Here is a 16,702-nt window from a genome sequence, read left to right as displayed (position 1 = left end):
GCTGTGGTTATCATCCAGTGAGCCCAGGTACCTGACCTCCTAACCTACCACCACCACCACGGTAGATTGATTTCCGCGACGCGGGTCCTAGGGTTGTCCACGCTCCGAGGTGCTGCATCACGTCTAGGTACCCCATCTCCACGGGTAGGCCTCCATAACCCACGATAGGTGGCCATTGCGCAAATAGCCTTAATGAACCGCCGTACAAGTCCGTTCTGCCTTCGGCCCTCGCGGCGCGCCTTTTCGTTGATGGAACCCTTCGGCTTTCCACCTTGCACAGTCGCACGCACCCCGCCCCGGCCTCTTTCCACAGTCCCTTCCCTCCGCTTCGTGGTTTCCTTTCAGGCCCCCTCCTCCTTGTCCCTCTAAAGACCCCTCCACACTGGCTGGCTGCTCGATCGACAATTCAGCATGCAAACATTTCAAAGCTGCATGCTTTTGCTTCATACCATGTCGCATATCAGTCACAGTACTGACGTTTCTTAGCATTTTCATTTCCTACTCTTCTCCGCTGCCGTGAGCTTAGTGGCTCGGGCCGGACTCTTCGGTTGCGTTCTTTTTCTTCGTTATCATATGGCGGCTGATGCCGTGGGGACCTTTTTTTTTTTTTTTTTTCGATCGCAACAAAACAGCCAAGCGTCGCCTACAAAACAGCTGCTTCCTTGGTTGATGGCCCCCGCCCATAGTGGCTGCTGCGAGCTACCAAGGCAGTCTAGAAACACATCGGGCAGAGTAGAAAGTGGTTGCGCTAACAATTTCCCGAGACCCGCTGGGTACCGTAGGGCGAAAAAGACACGCAGCAGAAGTGCGAAACAGCTGAGCGAAACACAAGCTGGAGAGCAGAACCAGGAATCCAAGGAAATAAGACCGCCGGCAGCACGTCCACAGTCCACTTGCAGCTTTTATGTCGCCCGCACCGAGGACGCTCACTGCACACAACCTAACAAGGCCCAAGGACAAGCCAAGAACTGGACAGGTTCCGATTTGGGGGAAGGCCTGTGCCACGGAAATTTCCACGGCTGCCGTGGGCTGTTTCGTCTGATTGGCCCGTGCTCCTGCTGAGCACTGCAGCGTCCCTCCAGTCTTGCCCGTCCTGGGGGGGGTGCCCGTGGTTACTCTTGACCTACTGCCCGCCTCTGCCCTTTGCACAAGAGAGAGCGTGAGAGGGCCACGCATTGGCAGTGGCTGAGGTCAGTGGTGAGTTCCCCCGGTCCCGGTCGCCGTCCCGGGCAATTCCCATTCCCATTCCCACTGCCACCAAAACGAAAGGTGCGCAACGAAGAGAACTTGAAGCACCTCAGCTGCAGTGCTGCGACCGACTGCGACAGGCGAGACTGCGAGTGCAGCCCGCCCGCCTTCCTTCCCGTCTTCTTCCTTTCTGAGATGACCCCCAGAGCCAGACACTGCCAGAGCGAGGGGCCCCAGAGAGGGCCGCCCGCGCGGGCACGGCAGTGGACAGAGCGATTGCAACCAGCACCACGCCAGCGCCAGTCCAGAGTCAGACCTGAGTGAGAGTGCAGGCAGGACAGACTTGAGAGGGCAGAGGGCAGAGTTCCCAGAGTGCGAGTGGGCCCCCCTCTCTCCCTCGCACTTCCACTTTGCACTCGATTTCCCATTCCTCCCGTCCCCTTCCACTTGAATTCTCTGGTCTCTTTCTTGGATCTCTTGCCCCCCCTTCGTTTCCGACACCTGCCTACCTATTCATCTCTCGCAACAGTCTTGATCAGGTTCGAACCGACTTTCCATTTTCGCGCACACACGACGCTGCCCGGCCGACTTTACCTTTCTTTCGTTCCTCGCGGCGCAATCTGTTCCCTTCTCGACAAATCCATCTCGTCGTCGTCATTCACCACTGCGTTTCTCCTCGCTTTTGGGCTTGACGCTCGCCACTCCTCCTGCGCAGAAGAACACGATCCAGATCCCGAGAGCGACCTCAACCTGACGCCCGACCTATTCCTCTTCTGCAGACTTGGTCTTTCAATCTAGGCTTCGACAGTGATTGACGCCGCCTGGGCTCTCTCCTCAAATCCTCGAATTCGACCTTCGTCATCAGTTCCGACGTGTCCTTCCGCCCGACCGAGCGTTCCGCTGCCGACTTTTAACCCTGGCTAGTCCATACGACAAACGGGCAATATAATCCAAGGCTGTCTCCCAACGGATGAAAGCCCCGGCTTTTTCGTCAAGTTGTGCTCGTCTCTCTGGTCAGAATCAATTGCGTTGGACAGCGCGCCAGCATGCCCTTCGACCTAGAAAGATAACCAGTCAACAACACCCTCCCGATACCCTACCGAAACCGCCGTCCCGAGGTCTTTCCATAGATTATGACCGACAAGCTGCCGTCACTGCTGACGCCAATCGCGCCTCCTAGTCGGACTTCATTCTCCGTCTCTGCTGCCGTTCCTGTCCAAGATGGTATACGAGCGCAGGAGAATGTTGAGGAAGAGCCGTACACCATCAGGTGTATCTGCAAATACCCCGACGATGACGGAAACACGATCTACTGTGAACTATGCGATACGTGGCAGCACATTGAATGCTACTACCCCCACAACTCTGAGGATGCTCTCCGCGATCCAGACTTTGCACACTTCTGTGTTGAGTGCCAGCCAAGGCCCTTGGATCGGGAACGAGCCAAAGAAAACCAGAGGCGCAAGCTTACAACAGGCGTCACTGAAGGAATGACAGACAAGAAGAGCAAGCGTCCTCTCTCAAAGAGCCACAAGAAGAAGCCGAAACCGAGCGACCTGCCATTGACTGGTCAGCACTCGAAAGCCGAAAAGCAAGCCAGCACGCAGGACAGCCATCCTCCAACGAAGAAATCGAAAAGCTCGCACAAATCTAGTCATTCGGTTAGCTCACAGGCTGCGAAACGCAGTCCACAATTCGGTAGCACCAAGTCCAACCATGCTCATCCTCCTAGTCCTGCGGCGACGCCACCTGACCTGCCTGCCGACTTTGAGATACATACCTATGCCCCTGCGTTGCTATCCGGCTCCAGCGACCGAGGTGTCGAGATTGTACATACCAACAGTTTTGCTAGCCTCCAGGTGTCAAACGCCATCTCGGCTTGGCTACGAGACCACAACAAACTCCAGAAAGAGACGGGTTGGGCCTACGCTGACATTTTTCAACCTCTACCCCCAAATATTGATCAGCTAAAAAGGCCAGTGGATATTGAGCTTTCACGGAAGACACTCGGTCAAGGCACCGTCGCTTCTTGGAAGTGCCTCAAAGCGCCATCGGCTATTGCTCATAACGTCCCTCTTGTGGAACTGAATGGGCAGATCGGTATTCAGAGCAGTTATTGCGCAGATCCCGATAGCCGGTGGCAAGAGCTGACGTCCCCGCTTCCTTATGTCTTCTTCCACCCCATGCTTCCCATTTATATCGACACCAGGAAAGAAGGATCCCAGGCTCGCTATATCCGACGAAGCTGCAAGCCTAATGCCATGCTCGAAACATATCTTTCAGACGGCTATGAGCTTCACTTTTGGCTTGTAACCGACAGGAAGGTCGCAGCTAGGGAAGAAATCACACTGCCCTGGGATTTCCGATTCCCCAATGAGAATAAGTCACGGATGCTCCGGGTCCTGGGGCTCAGTGACGAAGACACTTCAGCCCACGCCGAGTCTTCTTTGGACGATGGGGAATACCAGGCACTTACGAGCTGGCTGCATAACATCCTTTCCGAATATGGAGGCTGTGCGTGCAACCTTGGATCAGAATGTGCATTCGCCCGCTTCCATCGGAATCATTTGGGCAAATCACAGGCGCCAGCAAACCCACCAAAGACCAAGAAGCGAAAAAGCAAAACACAGAGTTCGTCCACCATCGGCACAGGGCCAGCAACGGACAGTCGAGCAGCTAGTGAAGGCCACCTTGAGGATGCTCCCGAGAATGATCGCCGATCAGTGTCTGGCTCAGCACGGAGCAAGCCTTCAAGCCGAGACCTCACCCCCACGGCCCGCCAGGGATCATTCGACACTCTTGGGATATTAACAGAGCCGACCGATCGGGACAAGCGGAAGGTCTCCATGATCGAAGAGACCTTCCGCCGGATCGAGTTACAGCAACAACCTACCAAGAAGCGGAAAGCACGCGGCTCTGATGCGGCTACTACCTCCAAAAAAGGTAGCAAGAGCAGCGCTACAATCCAGACGACAAATGCGACGAATGGAGCCGACGAACGCCACTGCCACTTTGCCAATGGTGAAACAGCAATTACCAGCAAAGCAACATCACCAGCAGCAAGTGCGAAATCTAGTCGGGTCACCAAATCGAAGAAAACCAGTTCAAGGAAAGGATCTGTTGCCGTCGTTTCCCATCCTGTTCCTGCGCAGCCAGTCCGTTTGCCGTCTCGCCCCAAGTATGCCGATGCTGGTACTCAAACGAACCCCGACACCGAGGCCAACCCTGCACCCTCGCCGGCACGACCGAAAAGGAGGTTGGTTTCGGTCACGATGCGCATCATGCAGCATCATCGCTGGCTGAAAGAGCAGCAGCGCAAGCAACGACTGCTCAATCAGGCGGTTGCTACTGTCCCAATGGATGTGGATACTCCAAAGGACAACAAGGCTGTGGTTTCAGTTGCTGGTTTGGTTCAGGATACAACTTTGAAGCCCAGTGCACCAGCCAAGGCCACCACAAGTGATGTCGAGATGCCCGACGCGCCCACCGTATCAGCGAGTCACTTAAAGGCTACCCAAAGTACTTCTGTCGTTACTGCTCCAAAGAGCAAAGTCTTGGATCTGAGGGTTCCCATGCCACTTGTTCCGCCCTTTCCAAGTTCAACCTCTTTGGCCTTGACCTCTACCACTTCTTTACCTGCAGGGACTTCGGTGGCTCAGTCATCATTTTCCGTTACTGGTCTGCCAAGTCCCCTGGGGCCGTCGTCTATCAATGGTCTGACTGCAAACCCAAGCCCAATAAAGAAAAAGTTGAGCTTGAGTGATTACACCAAAAGCAGGATGAACAAAGCTGCGGCAGCTCGCCCATCGGTTAGCGTGCCCTCTCTGAAGCCCAATGCTGCTTTGGACCAGCCAAAGCTGACCACCAGTGACGACAATGGTGGAGCTGCTTCTGGCTCCCCAACCACGGAAAAGGTGACTGATACGACTGGCTCGACCACAGCCGCTTTGGCCTTGACAACTGCAAGCAGCTCTGTGTAACAAGTATATAGACTAAGGTCTTCCCGTGTATGGATTAATGGTGGAGGATGTTTTCAAGTATTTCTGTTAGCGGCTTCTTACTCAGTGTCAGTTTTGAGACTTGAGTCATAGAACCCCGACATTTGAGCGAAGCAGCCAGGTCGCTGTTAGGTCCGGGCCGATTGCGATATAAAGTTTTATGCTACTTTTACGTTTTTCTCACAAAATGGGTTTGGCGGTTGGTGATATAATTAACGTGGCGTTTGGGATATTTTCTTTCCTGGTCCGGGAAACTGAGTTTTGTGGGACGGCTTCCTTTCAAGCCTTGGAGCCCCGTACTGGTCGGGAGTTTTGTGAAACCGGGTTGGGTTGGGTTCACAGTGGTTGGTCTTCCATGATATGGGTTGGCTGGCAGGTTTTCGGAGGGGGTTATTCATTTTGTCTGTTATGCGTGCGAGGAAAGACAGGAAGAGAAAGATGAAATGATCAAAATGGGAAAAGCGCAACACCATCACGTCACTGGATTTCTTGGTCAAAGTCATTGGATGGGTATGTCAAGGGACATGTCTCAACCCTTTTTTTTCCCTGCCCAATCTTGAACTTCGTTCTCACTTTTTTATCTTCGTTTCCTCTCTTTCAATCCCCCACTTCTTTTTATGATGACCAATGGATGGCTGGACGGATGGATGGATGGATGGATCACGGCTTCTTTTCTATCTACGCTACTACGCTACTCAAGCAATAGTGATAACGCTTTGCCAAGGCAGTTGAGGCACTCATTGAATCTTCGAAATGTTTCAAGTCGTTTACGATACATTTGCTGTATTTTCTCGATTTCGTTGGTCAGAACCTCAGGCATGTGTCTTGATCCAACTTTATGGGCACGGAGAAAACTGGTCATTTTGTCCTCGAAATGTCTTCTGCTCTGTTGTCAGTTAGTCAAGAGGGCTTGGAAAAGGAATACTACTACGAACTTTCTGTACATGACATCCAGTCACGGTATCCCCCAGCCACCTATATATACACGACCAGCCACCCAGCAGTACATGTATAGATATCCTGTTTGCTCGATGAAATGTTGTTGCTAGCTGTTATGTTTACTCGGCTAAAATACATACATAGCTATCCATGTAGCTTCACAGTTCCTACCGTGAATCTCACGTGTATAAAAAATACAAAGTGTCTACCATACTACCTACAAATTCAGTATTCGTATTATGCCTTACCGAGTCTCGGCCGGTTCCAGTTTCAAGACCAAAGATGTTGAGGATGTGTATGTGGTGTTCTATATGCCTCGGGGCACAGGCACAACATACTATGATACTATAGTGTAGTGCGACAATCACACATTTTCTTCTTCTTCTTCTTTTCTGCTAATATAACGGCGAGTCTGAAAGGGTCTGTTTTTTTCCCTTCTTCAGTGACTTGAAGAGGGGCTAACCCGTGGGTGCGACTCTAAACTCGGCACGCGAATGTATGTGGGTAGATATGACGCCGTATTCACTTGGTGTAGTTCAGCTAAAAGAGAAAGAGAAGAGAAAAAAAAAAAGAAGAGAAAAATAGAAGAGAAAAAAAAAAGAAAAAAAAAAAGAAAAAAAAAAAAAGGCTTATCCCTCTTCGAGCGCCCGACAGTGAGTAGGAGAAAAGCAACATGCTTCTTTAAAGAGCTTGACTTGCCGCACCGTTCCTAATGTCCTCGCGCACCTTTTTTAACTTTACGCACCACATGTCAGCTATTATAATTACAAGCCGTTTTCCTATAGAAATTTCTATATTTTTAATATTTCTAAGTATTATAGTGTACTAAATTAAAGAAGGGTGCAGTAAGTCGTAAGGGTGCGCCAAATTATAAGGGTATGCCAAATTATTTAGTAATATTTTATAATATTGAACGAATAATAATCCTTTAATTTCTATAGTAATATTAAAGTTCTATAAGGTTCTTAATTATCGTTTACAATTAGTAGATTACTTAAATCACTACCTAACTATACTTTATGTAAGTCTAGGTCTTTTAAGCAGTCTTCTAATAAGTAAATCTATCTAACCTCCTTATTTACTACCTCCTTCTCCCTCCTTCTAACTGCTACCCGCTTCCTCCAATTTACTATAGCGTAATCTAAATTAATAAAGTACTCTTTCTTAATATTATTACTATTAGTAATACTTAATAGAGAGTTTGGTAGAAAGCCCGGTTCTATTAGAGCAAAGCACTTATAGGAAGTACATACCGGACGGTTAGAGGAAGAGGAAACTAGAATTAGAACTCTCGCTTTACTTTTACCTAATCTTTTTAATCTACCCCTCTTATATTTTAGTAGCTACTTTAGTAATTAATTATTATTATTAATAATAATATACTCTTACTTGTTATTAACGGTATTAGCGGTATCGAAAGCCTCCAAACTAAGACTAAAAACTTTAATTCGAAAATAATTACATCTCGCACTACAAGGGATACAACCACCTCTCTTAATTCGAACTACCCCGCGGGGACCTCAAACTCCCTTACTAATACTATTATTACTAATAATAGGGGTAAAAATAATAGCCTTATTACTAAAGGGACTATATTAATTCTTTAACCTCCCTTTAACAACCGTTTTAATTACTAAAACAACGTAGAAATACTAGTCTTATATATTTAGTACCTCCTTAAAATACTAAAAGGGGTAGTAGTCGATCTTATTAATTAATACTCTCTAGGGATTATCGTAATCGTACCGCTTTAATAATTTATAAGTATATAGTAAGTTATATTAGTTTCTAAAATTACTATAGTAAGAGAGGAGCTCTTAAGGGCGGGGGTTATAATTTAACCGTATTGTACTAAACACTTTTATATATTATTCTATCAATATATCTAGACCCTAATTAAATATTTAAAGTCTATAATTGCCCAACTAACCCTTATATAAATAGTTACGATATACCTGGGTATTAAACGAGGTAATACCCTCCTTATATAAATTATAACGCTTTTAAACAATAGCCTTAGTAATATAGATTATTCTATTAAAACCTGCGCGGACTAATAATCCTTCTACTTTAATACTAATATTAATAGATTCGTTAGGGGAAATAGTCCTACTACCGAAATTAAAATTAATTTTAATATAATAGCCCGCCTACTCTAATTTACTAAATATAAATTCGTCGTCGATATATTTTAATAATTTTAGTTAAGTCTCTCTAAAATTATTATTTATAAACTACTTAATATTAATAAAAACTATTAAATTACCGCTAAATATTATATATTACTAATAAATAAAGAAGACAATTTTTGTCTATATTATTTAGGTAGGTAAGGAGCCTATCTAAACCTTAGTTCTAGCGGTAGTACGTACCTTCTAATACTCTTATTAAAGCTTCTCGAAATTAGAATCGTTATAATCGTCGCTAGAATTATCGCTTTATTTAAATTAAATAGACTAGGGGGGTTAGAGGGAGGAAAACCGTAAAAGAGACTAGAGGGTTAATTAGGGGGGAGACTATAAGCTACGCCTACTTTAGCGGGCACCCCTCCCTCTACCTCTCCCTCTACCTCTATTATATTAAGAACCGTACCCTTAATAACCACCCTCTTTTACCTTATCCCTCTACCAATACTTTTTAATAATAGTAATAATATTATTATTAAAATACTATATACAACACTACTACTATCGACCAAGGAATATAGACTATAAAATAATAATAAACTATACATCTCTATCTATAATAAAGACTTTAGGTAATAAGATCTCTAACTCCTCTATCGCCCCCCGTAACTATTTGAAATACTATTTAAATCCCTCCTCCTCCTTCTCGTTATTAATAAAATATTAAAAGATAAGAGCGGTAGTATATATAAATATAATAATAATATTTATAATTAGCGGTTTATAAAATTTATTAATCTTATAAATAGTATTAATTATTAATATATAGGGATACTACTATTATAAAAATTCCTACTCCTTAAATACTTAAAACGCTAAATAAAATATAGTACTATTATTGTTGTCGAAGTTGGTATTAGTATAAATAACCAACCGGTTACTATCGCTAAACTCTACCTCCTTTTCTAATAATTATACGAAATTTTAAATATTAGTATAATTAATTTACTACTCTTTACAAATACGGAAACGTATATTAGAGCAATCTTTAGTAATAAATAGAAGTTCTAAATATTTATATTCGGCGAACTATTTAATAATATAAATTAAGAATTCTCGTTGGGCGAAGAAACTATAAATATATTCTATTTAATTATTTGTAATAGTAAGACGGACTTTAATAAAAACGGTTATAGAAGTAGTTAGAGGATAATTATAATATTCGAAATTTATAAATATAATAATATAGAGATTTTCGTCGCTAAATACACACTTAAACTTAAATCTAAATAAGTAATTATATATAGTCTTCTTAAAGCTATAATAAAAGCGGATAATCTCTTTAGGGATAGGGTAATCGCGGTATTTAGTATATTCGTATTATAGTTAATTAGAGACGAATTTACTATTATAAGTACAAAATTGCTACTTTATTAACCCTATATAATAATAGTAATAAAAATCGTAGACCGCTTTAATAAACGCCTATTCCTTTATAGGATTAATATAAAAGAATTTATTATTTTTATTAATTAACTATACTAGTTCGTCGGTTTAGGGAAATTCTAATTAACTAGCACTCTCATTATCGCCCGCAATAATATAAAAATTAACTACAAATAAGGATCGAAATAACTATAATACTATAAAGCGGTTAATAATTAATATTAATTATAATATAAATATTTTACTATTAATTATTTAATTAAATATAGTCGGTTTAGCGGGTATAACGGTAATTAGGTTAGGGGTATATAGTTATATAGTAATAAAATATAGCCTTAACTGTATAGGAAAATATCGCATGTTAAAATTATTGAATTTTATTAACATTTTATTAGATATTACATAATATCTCAAAAGTGGGTTTTACTATATAAAACGCGGGACTTTATATATCAGCTATTATCAGTTGGTATATAAGGAAAAAGGGGTACGGGAAGTTAAAATAGGGTGCGCGAGGATATTAGGGACGGTACAGCAAGTTAAGCTCTCTTTAAATTTGTATATATCCGCTTAGTTCGTAAAACTCTTACAATATTACGCGATATATTTTTTTTTTTCCCCTCCTTACATCTTAAGGTATAGAGACTCGGACTTAAGCGTTATAGAACTGCTAGCTAGTCTTAATCGCTCAGCCACCTCCGATAGCCTATACGTCTCTTCGGACCCACAGGGCCAAATGGTTGTAATATCCGGCCCACCACCCTTACCTACCTACCAATCCGGATATTACACTATTTGGCCCTATAGGTCCAAAACGACGCAGTTATACTCCGGTTTAAGCCTAATATAAATAAAATAGTTTATTATACGCAAACCTCTAAATTTCCCTAAATTTCCCCAAATATTATAATCCTAAAACGAATAATACGTATACTAAATTATACCTAATACTAATATACTTATTAGTACTATCTTCTCTTACCCTTCCTAATTTTAATAATATACTTATATTCTACTAACTATATTTAGTAATCTAATTAATATTTACTCTTTTATTTCCTCTACCTCCGTCCTAATTATAAAATTCTTATTATTTAAAGGAACTATATAATAAATTATTTAATAAGACTCCTTCTTAATATTTACTAGAATATTCTAATTAACCTACAAACGAAATCTATTTTAAAAATATATTTATTATAAATATATTTATAATAAATATTAATATTAATATAGAAATTAAAGATATTTAACATTTATTTAATAATATTTATTAATATATTAGAATCAACTATCGGACAAATCTATTATATTACTTTATTTATTTATATATTTATTAGGGGATAAATATTTCCTAATAATATAGTAAATATTTAAAAATATTTATTAGCGTACTTTAATACTTTAAAGTACGTAAAGTCTTTACGGATACTGGTATTTATATATACTTTAAAAAAAATAAAACTAAATACTAACTAAAAAGGGAAGAAACCTAACTTAAATCGGACGAATACCCAACCTAACCCCTAATTAAATATATACTTTAAATATATTTTAATAAAACCCTCCATACAAAATTCAAATCTCTCTTAAATAAACCGGCATTTTATACCTTTCCTACCAACAAATTCGTTAAAATTAGTAATATAACCTACCCTACTACTATTAAAGACGTATTTAATATTTTATAAATCTATTCTCGCCTCCGTTCTACCTATAATACTATATCCGAAATTATATTAAAATTAATAGAATTACTTATTACATTATATATATAATAACGTACTTATTAAAATTCGTACGAATCGAAAGATAATATTCAAAAAAAAAGAAAAATCTATAATCGTATAATTATAATAGCATTTATTATTATAAATTTATATATACTTTAAAATAGTATATTTATCCTAAAGCTACTTAATATTTACTTTAAAAATAGCTCTATATAGTTACGTATATATAATACTCTAATTCAATTCAATATAATTTCTTCTTATAAAATCACTTTATAAATTATTAACCGCCTTATTAATATTTTTATAATACGTAATTTAATACCTAAATCCTATAGGGGGATTTTAAAAATCCCCCTATAGGATTTAAATATTTATATTCTTATTATTATCTTATATATTTATATAATTATAAATAAATTTTAAACTGGTTAGTTATAACTGGAATATAATTATTATCTATAATAATTTTAATTTTATAAACCGTATATAAAGTTTTAAAATTGGCCGGAAGGACATAATACAGAACTTTACTACTTATCTCCTTATTAATAGTCCTAATATTAACGGGCCGTTCAAACTATTCTAATAGCGCCTTTATATTAAATTCCAATTAGAATAGTTTTTTATATATTTAAGTATAACGCTACTATCCTTTAATAATACAGCCCGCTATCTTACTAAAAATCGATTAACCTTTATAATTGGATAGAAATTACAATAATCTATTCTTCACTTCCCGGTTATCAAACGACCGAAAACTACTAAAAATTATATTTTACAAACCCTTACTATTATAGAAAATAAAAGTAAAATCTCCGGTATTTATCGATTTTATAATAAACTCTTCCTTAATATCTTTAAATTTAATATAAATAATTTTAAAGACCGACTTATCCTCGTCAATAGCAACTAAAAAACAATATCCTTTATTCGTTATATCGTTCTCGACTAATTCAAAGCAGGCTATATATATAATTATAAATAATAGATCCTTATTATACTTACATTCTTTTACATTCTTATAGACTATATTAATATAATATTCTAAGTTTTTTAACCTTTTATAATATAGGATATATAGGGCTTTAAAAAAGGTAAGAGGGTAAAATAGTACAATACTATATTCTATAACAATCAGTCTCTATTAAAAAATATATTCGCTTCTAAAATTCTAGCCTTTCTTATCGCTAAACTCGTCAATTATAACCTTATTTTAAAATCCAACCTTATTAAAATATTCGTATACTAAATTATATTAAATACTGAAGAAAAATTTATTAATCGGAAACTTCTTTCTATTTATAACGAAGTCTTTTTTCTATTTACCTAATCTAAATATAAAACATCTTCGAGTATAATAAATATAAACTATTATAATATTTATTATTACTTTTATAAATTATTTATATTTTTCTTATATTCGATAAAACTATCTCTTTAGGAAATTATAACATCCTCCAATAAATAATAAATCTTCTTCCTATCCTATTTTATAATAGTAAATTAAATAATTATAAACCTAAAATACTCTATTTAATATAGTTATTTCACTCCGAGGTTACAAACGAACCGTTCGCTAATACTATCCTATATTCTAATATAATATAATATTCTATAGCCAGCAATTAATAGAAAGCGATTAATATAATTCTCGAATATATTAATACTTCCTTTACCCTTAATATTAAGTAGAATAAAAACTCGATTTATAATACGAAGATTCTATTCGTCCGCCTTTCTACTATTAGCCCTTATACTGTAATTATTTGCAAAATTGTCGAAAACAATATACGAACGTATTAAGTAAGTAAATATATAAAACCATCTACTAATAAAAACGTTATTAATTATACTTATACAATCTATTAGAATAGGTAGGTACGTTAGGGATATACGACTTTTCAACTATTCGATTACTCGGGATTTAATACCTTTAATATCTTATAATTTAATTTTACTATATTATTAGAATTAAAATTCGATACATTTAATATAAAAGAAGTCCAACTACTACGGGTAAATAAGCAAATTATAATCCAAAACCTTAAAAAGGGTATTTAGCAAATAGAAAAGAATATAAGAGAAATAGCTATCGGTAGTAACAAGGGTAAATAAATATATTTTAACAATAAGGTTGAATTTAATAATAAAATAACGTAGTATATTCCCAATAAAATATTAAGTATTTATATAAATTAGAGCCGAATTAATTCAGAACGCTCTATCTATTTATTAGTCCCACATAATTTTCGTATTTCTATAGAACCGATTCCAAAATTACACAATATAGTAAGATTTATATAGAATCTAGTATAAGAATACCAATATACTTATAATTAATAGAATATATTAATTTAATATATTTAAATTTAATAAGAGGAATTAATTAACTCTCCCCCTATCGGATTTATATAAATAATATACTTATATCCTACATCGGAATTCTATCTATATTAATTCAATATATATAAATTTAATAGGGGGTTAGCTAATTATCTCCCCGTTAAATTTATATAGACCCTAACGTAAATAAAAATATAAACCCCCTTCTTAATAAAATTATAATATTAGCAAACTCTAAAGTAAATACATTATTAGAAAGTAAATATCTCGCTACTAATAATACTAATTAAATATTAAATAATTAAATAAAACTTTAAAGTCTTCTAAATATTAATTTACTCCTAGAAATAAATTTTAAAAATAAAATTTCAAAATATAGAAAATTAGTTAGAATAGAAAAGCTTTTATTTAAGAAATTAGAGGTTATAGAATATATAGGCGTAAGGGAATAGAGACGGGTTGGAACGGATATTGTAATACTAATTCCTTTTAAGGGGTAGGGGTTGGATTAGGTTAGTATTAATAAGGTTAGTATCATTATTAATAATTATATTAATTAACAAAAAAACTATCGTCATTTGAATTAGACTTTAAATTAAATAGAAGGAATTTCGAAGCGCAGGAAGTTACCTAGGACGGAAGCCTCTATTAAAAGTATAGAACCTATTGGGGGGGGGGTACGAGAGTAGAGGCGGGTTGGGATAGATATTATAACGCTAGGGCTTCCTTTTAAGGGGGGTTAAACTAGTAAAAGCTAGTATTAATTATACTAGCTAACGTAGAGAGTAGAAGCGGGTTAGAACGGATATTATAATATTAGGGCTTTCTTCTAAAAGGGGTTGGATTAGGCTAATATTAATAAGGTTATTAATAATTACATTAGTTAATATAGAGAGTAGAGGCGGGCTAGAATAGATATTATAATATTAAAGCTTCCTTTTAAAGGGGGTTAAACTAAGCTAATATTAGTAAAATTATTAATAATTGCGCTAATTAACGTAGAGAGTAGAGGCGGGCTAGAATAGATATTGTAATACTAGGGCTTCCTTTTGAAGGGGGTTAAATTGGACTAGTATTAGTAAGGTTATTAATAGTTACACTAATTAATATAGAGAGTAAAGGTAGGTTAGAATAAATTTTAAATTAGATAGAAGGAGGTTTAAGGCGTAGAAAATTACTTAAAATAGAGAAACCTTTATTAAAAATTATAAAATTTATGGAAGGAGTAAAAGAATTAAGGCGGATTAGGATAAATATTATAACATTAAGGCTTCTAATATTAGTAGGTCGGCGCTTCGGCCCCACTAGGCTTATAATTATCGTCCGAACTTTCCGATTTTAATAATAAAATTAATAAGAATTATAAGTATTTTTTCAATATAATTTATTATTTTCGTTTAAGGTTTTAAAGAATTTATAAAGACGATAATTTATTATAATTAAATTTAAATAGTAAATTATAATAGGTTATTTAAATATAGGGAAATTGGATTGAATAGTAAAACGCCCGGAATAATTTTATTTAGCCGCTATTCTTATAAATTGAAAATTAAGGGAAATATTTTTATTTTTACAATATAATTTTCTATTTTTATTTAAAGTTTAAGGGAATTGAGGAGGTATTTGAATAGGCTTCCTATAATTTTCCCTTTATAGGATTTAAGTATTAGGTTATATATTATAATATTTTTATATTTTTCTCCGTTATTTTCTTCTCGGTTTTAAATTTCTATTTAGGAGATTGGAGGTTATAGAATATATAGGTATAAGGGAATAGAAACGGGCTGGAACGGATATTATAACGTTAGCTCCTTTTAAGGAGTAAGGAATTAGATTAGGCTACTTCTAATATTAGTATCCTAATTAATATTATTATTAGTAGTTGCATTAACTAATAAAGAGGCTATTATCCTTTAAATTAAATTTTAAATCCGATAAGAGTTAGATTATTATATTAGCGGCCCTCCTTTTGGTAGTAGATAGTAAGTTGGTTTTTATATTAGAGTTGGGCATAAATTTTAAATTACTAAGATTAATAGTATTAATAATGGAGCTTCTTACGGCACTTATAACCGGACCGCCACATTTATAATATAGTTTATTAAAGGATGAATTTGAATTTAAATTTAAAGAATATAAATTTGAATTTGAATTTTAGAATAGAGGCGGGCTGGGACGGATATTGTAACAAATACTACAATACTAGAATTACCTTCTAAAGAGTAAAGAATTAGATTGGACTGTCCCTAGTATTAGTATCCTAATTAATATTATTATTAGTAACTATACTAGCTAATAAAGAGACTATTATCCTTTGAATTAAATTCTAAATCTAATAAGAGTTCGATTATTATATTAGCGGCCCTCCTTTCAATAGTAGATAGTAAATTAGTTTTTATATTAGAATCGGGCGTAGATTCTAAATTACTAAGATTAATAGTATTAGTAATAGAATTTCCTATAGTACTTATAGCCGGACTACTACACTTATAATACAATTTATTAGAGGATAAATTTGAACTTGAATTTAAAGAACTTAAGCTCGAATTTAAATTTTAGAGTAGAAGCAGGTTAGAACGGATACTATAATAGATATTATAATATTAAGGCTTCCTTTTAAGGGGGGTTGGATTAGGCTAATATTAGTAAGGTTATTAATAATTACGTTAATTAATAAAGAAAATAAAGGTAGGTTGGGATGGATTTTAAATTAAATAGAAAGAAGTCTAAAGTATAGAAAATTGTTTGGGATAGAGAAATTTCTATTAGAAATTATAAAATTTATAGGGGGAATAAAAGAATAAAGGTAAATTAAAATAAATATTATAACATTAGGGCCTCTAATATTAGTAGGTTAGTACTTTGGCTCTACTAAGTTTATAATTATTATCCGAACTTTCTAATTCTAGTAATAAAATTAATAAGA

General features: G+C 36.6%; 1 protein-coding gene across 1 annotated transcript; it reads left to right on the top strand.

The window, feature by feature from the left end:
• Positions 1–1,968: 1,968 nt before the first annotated feature.
• On the top strand, positions 1,969–5,257 carry B0T23DRAFT_221650 (uncharacterized protein). The gene has a single exon (XM_062833740.1). The coding sequence runs from the start codon at positions 2,322–2,324 to the stop codon at positions 5,166–5,168; it is 2,847 nt and encodes a 948-aa protein (XP_062690198.1). The 5' UTR covers positions 1,969–2,321; the 3' UTR covers positions 5,169–5,257.
• Positions 5,258–16,702: the final 11,445 nt, after the last annotated feature.

This window comes from Neurospora hispaniola, assembly GCF_033458365.1.
Source record: "Neurospora hispaniola strain FGSC 10403 chromosome Unknown B0T23scaffold_7, whole genome shotgun sequence".
Classification (NCBI taxonomy): Eukaryota; Fungi; Ascomycota; class Sordariomycetes; order Sordariales; family Sordariaceae; genus Neurospora; species Neurospora hispaniola.
The sequence above is the reverse complement of the archived record's forward strand: the minus strand, read 5'-3'. Positions and strand labels throughout refer to the sequence as shown.

Bases quoted from the DNA above. Each gene is read 5' to 3' on its own strand.
- B0T23DRAFT_221650 (XM_062833740.1), top strand. From the start codon at position 2,322: ATGACCGACAAGCTGCCGTCACTGCTGACGCCAATCGCGCCTCCTAGT.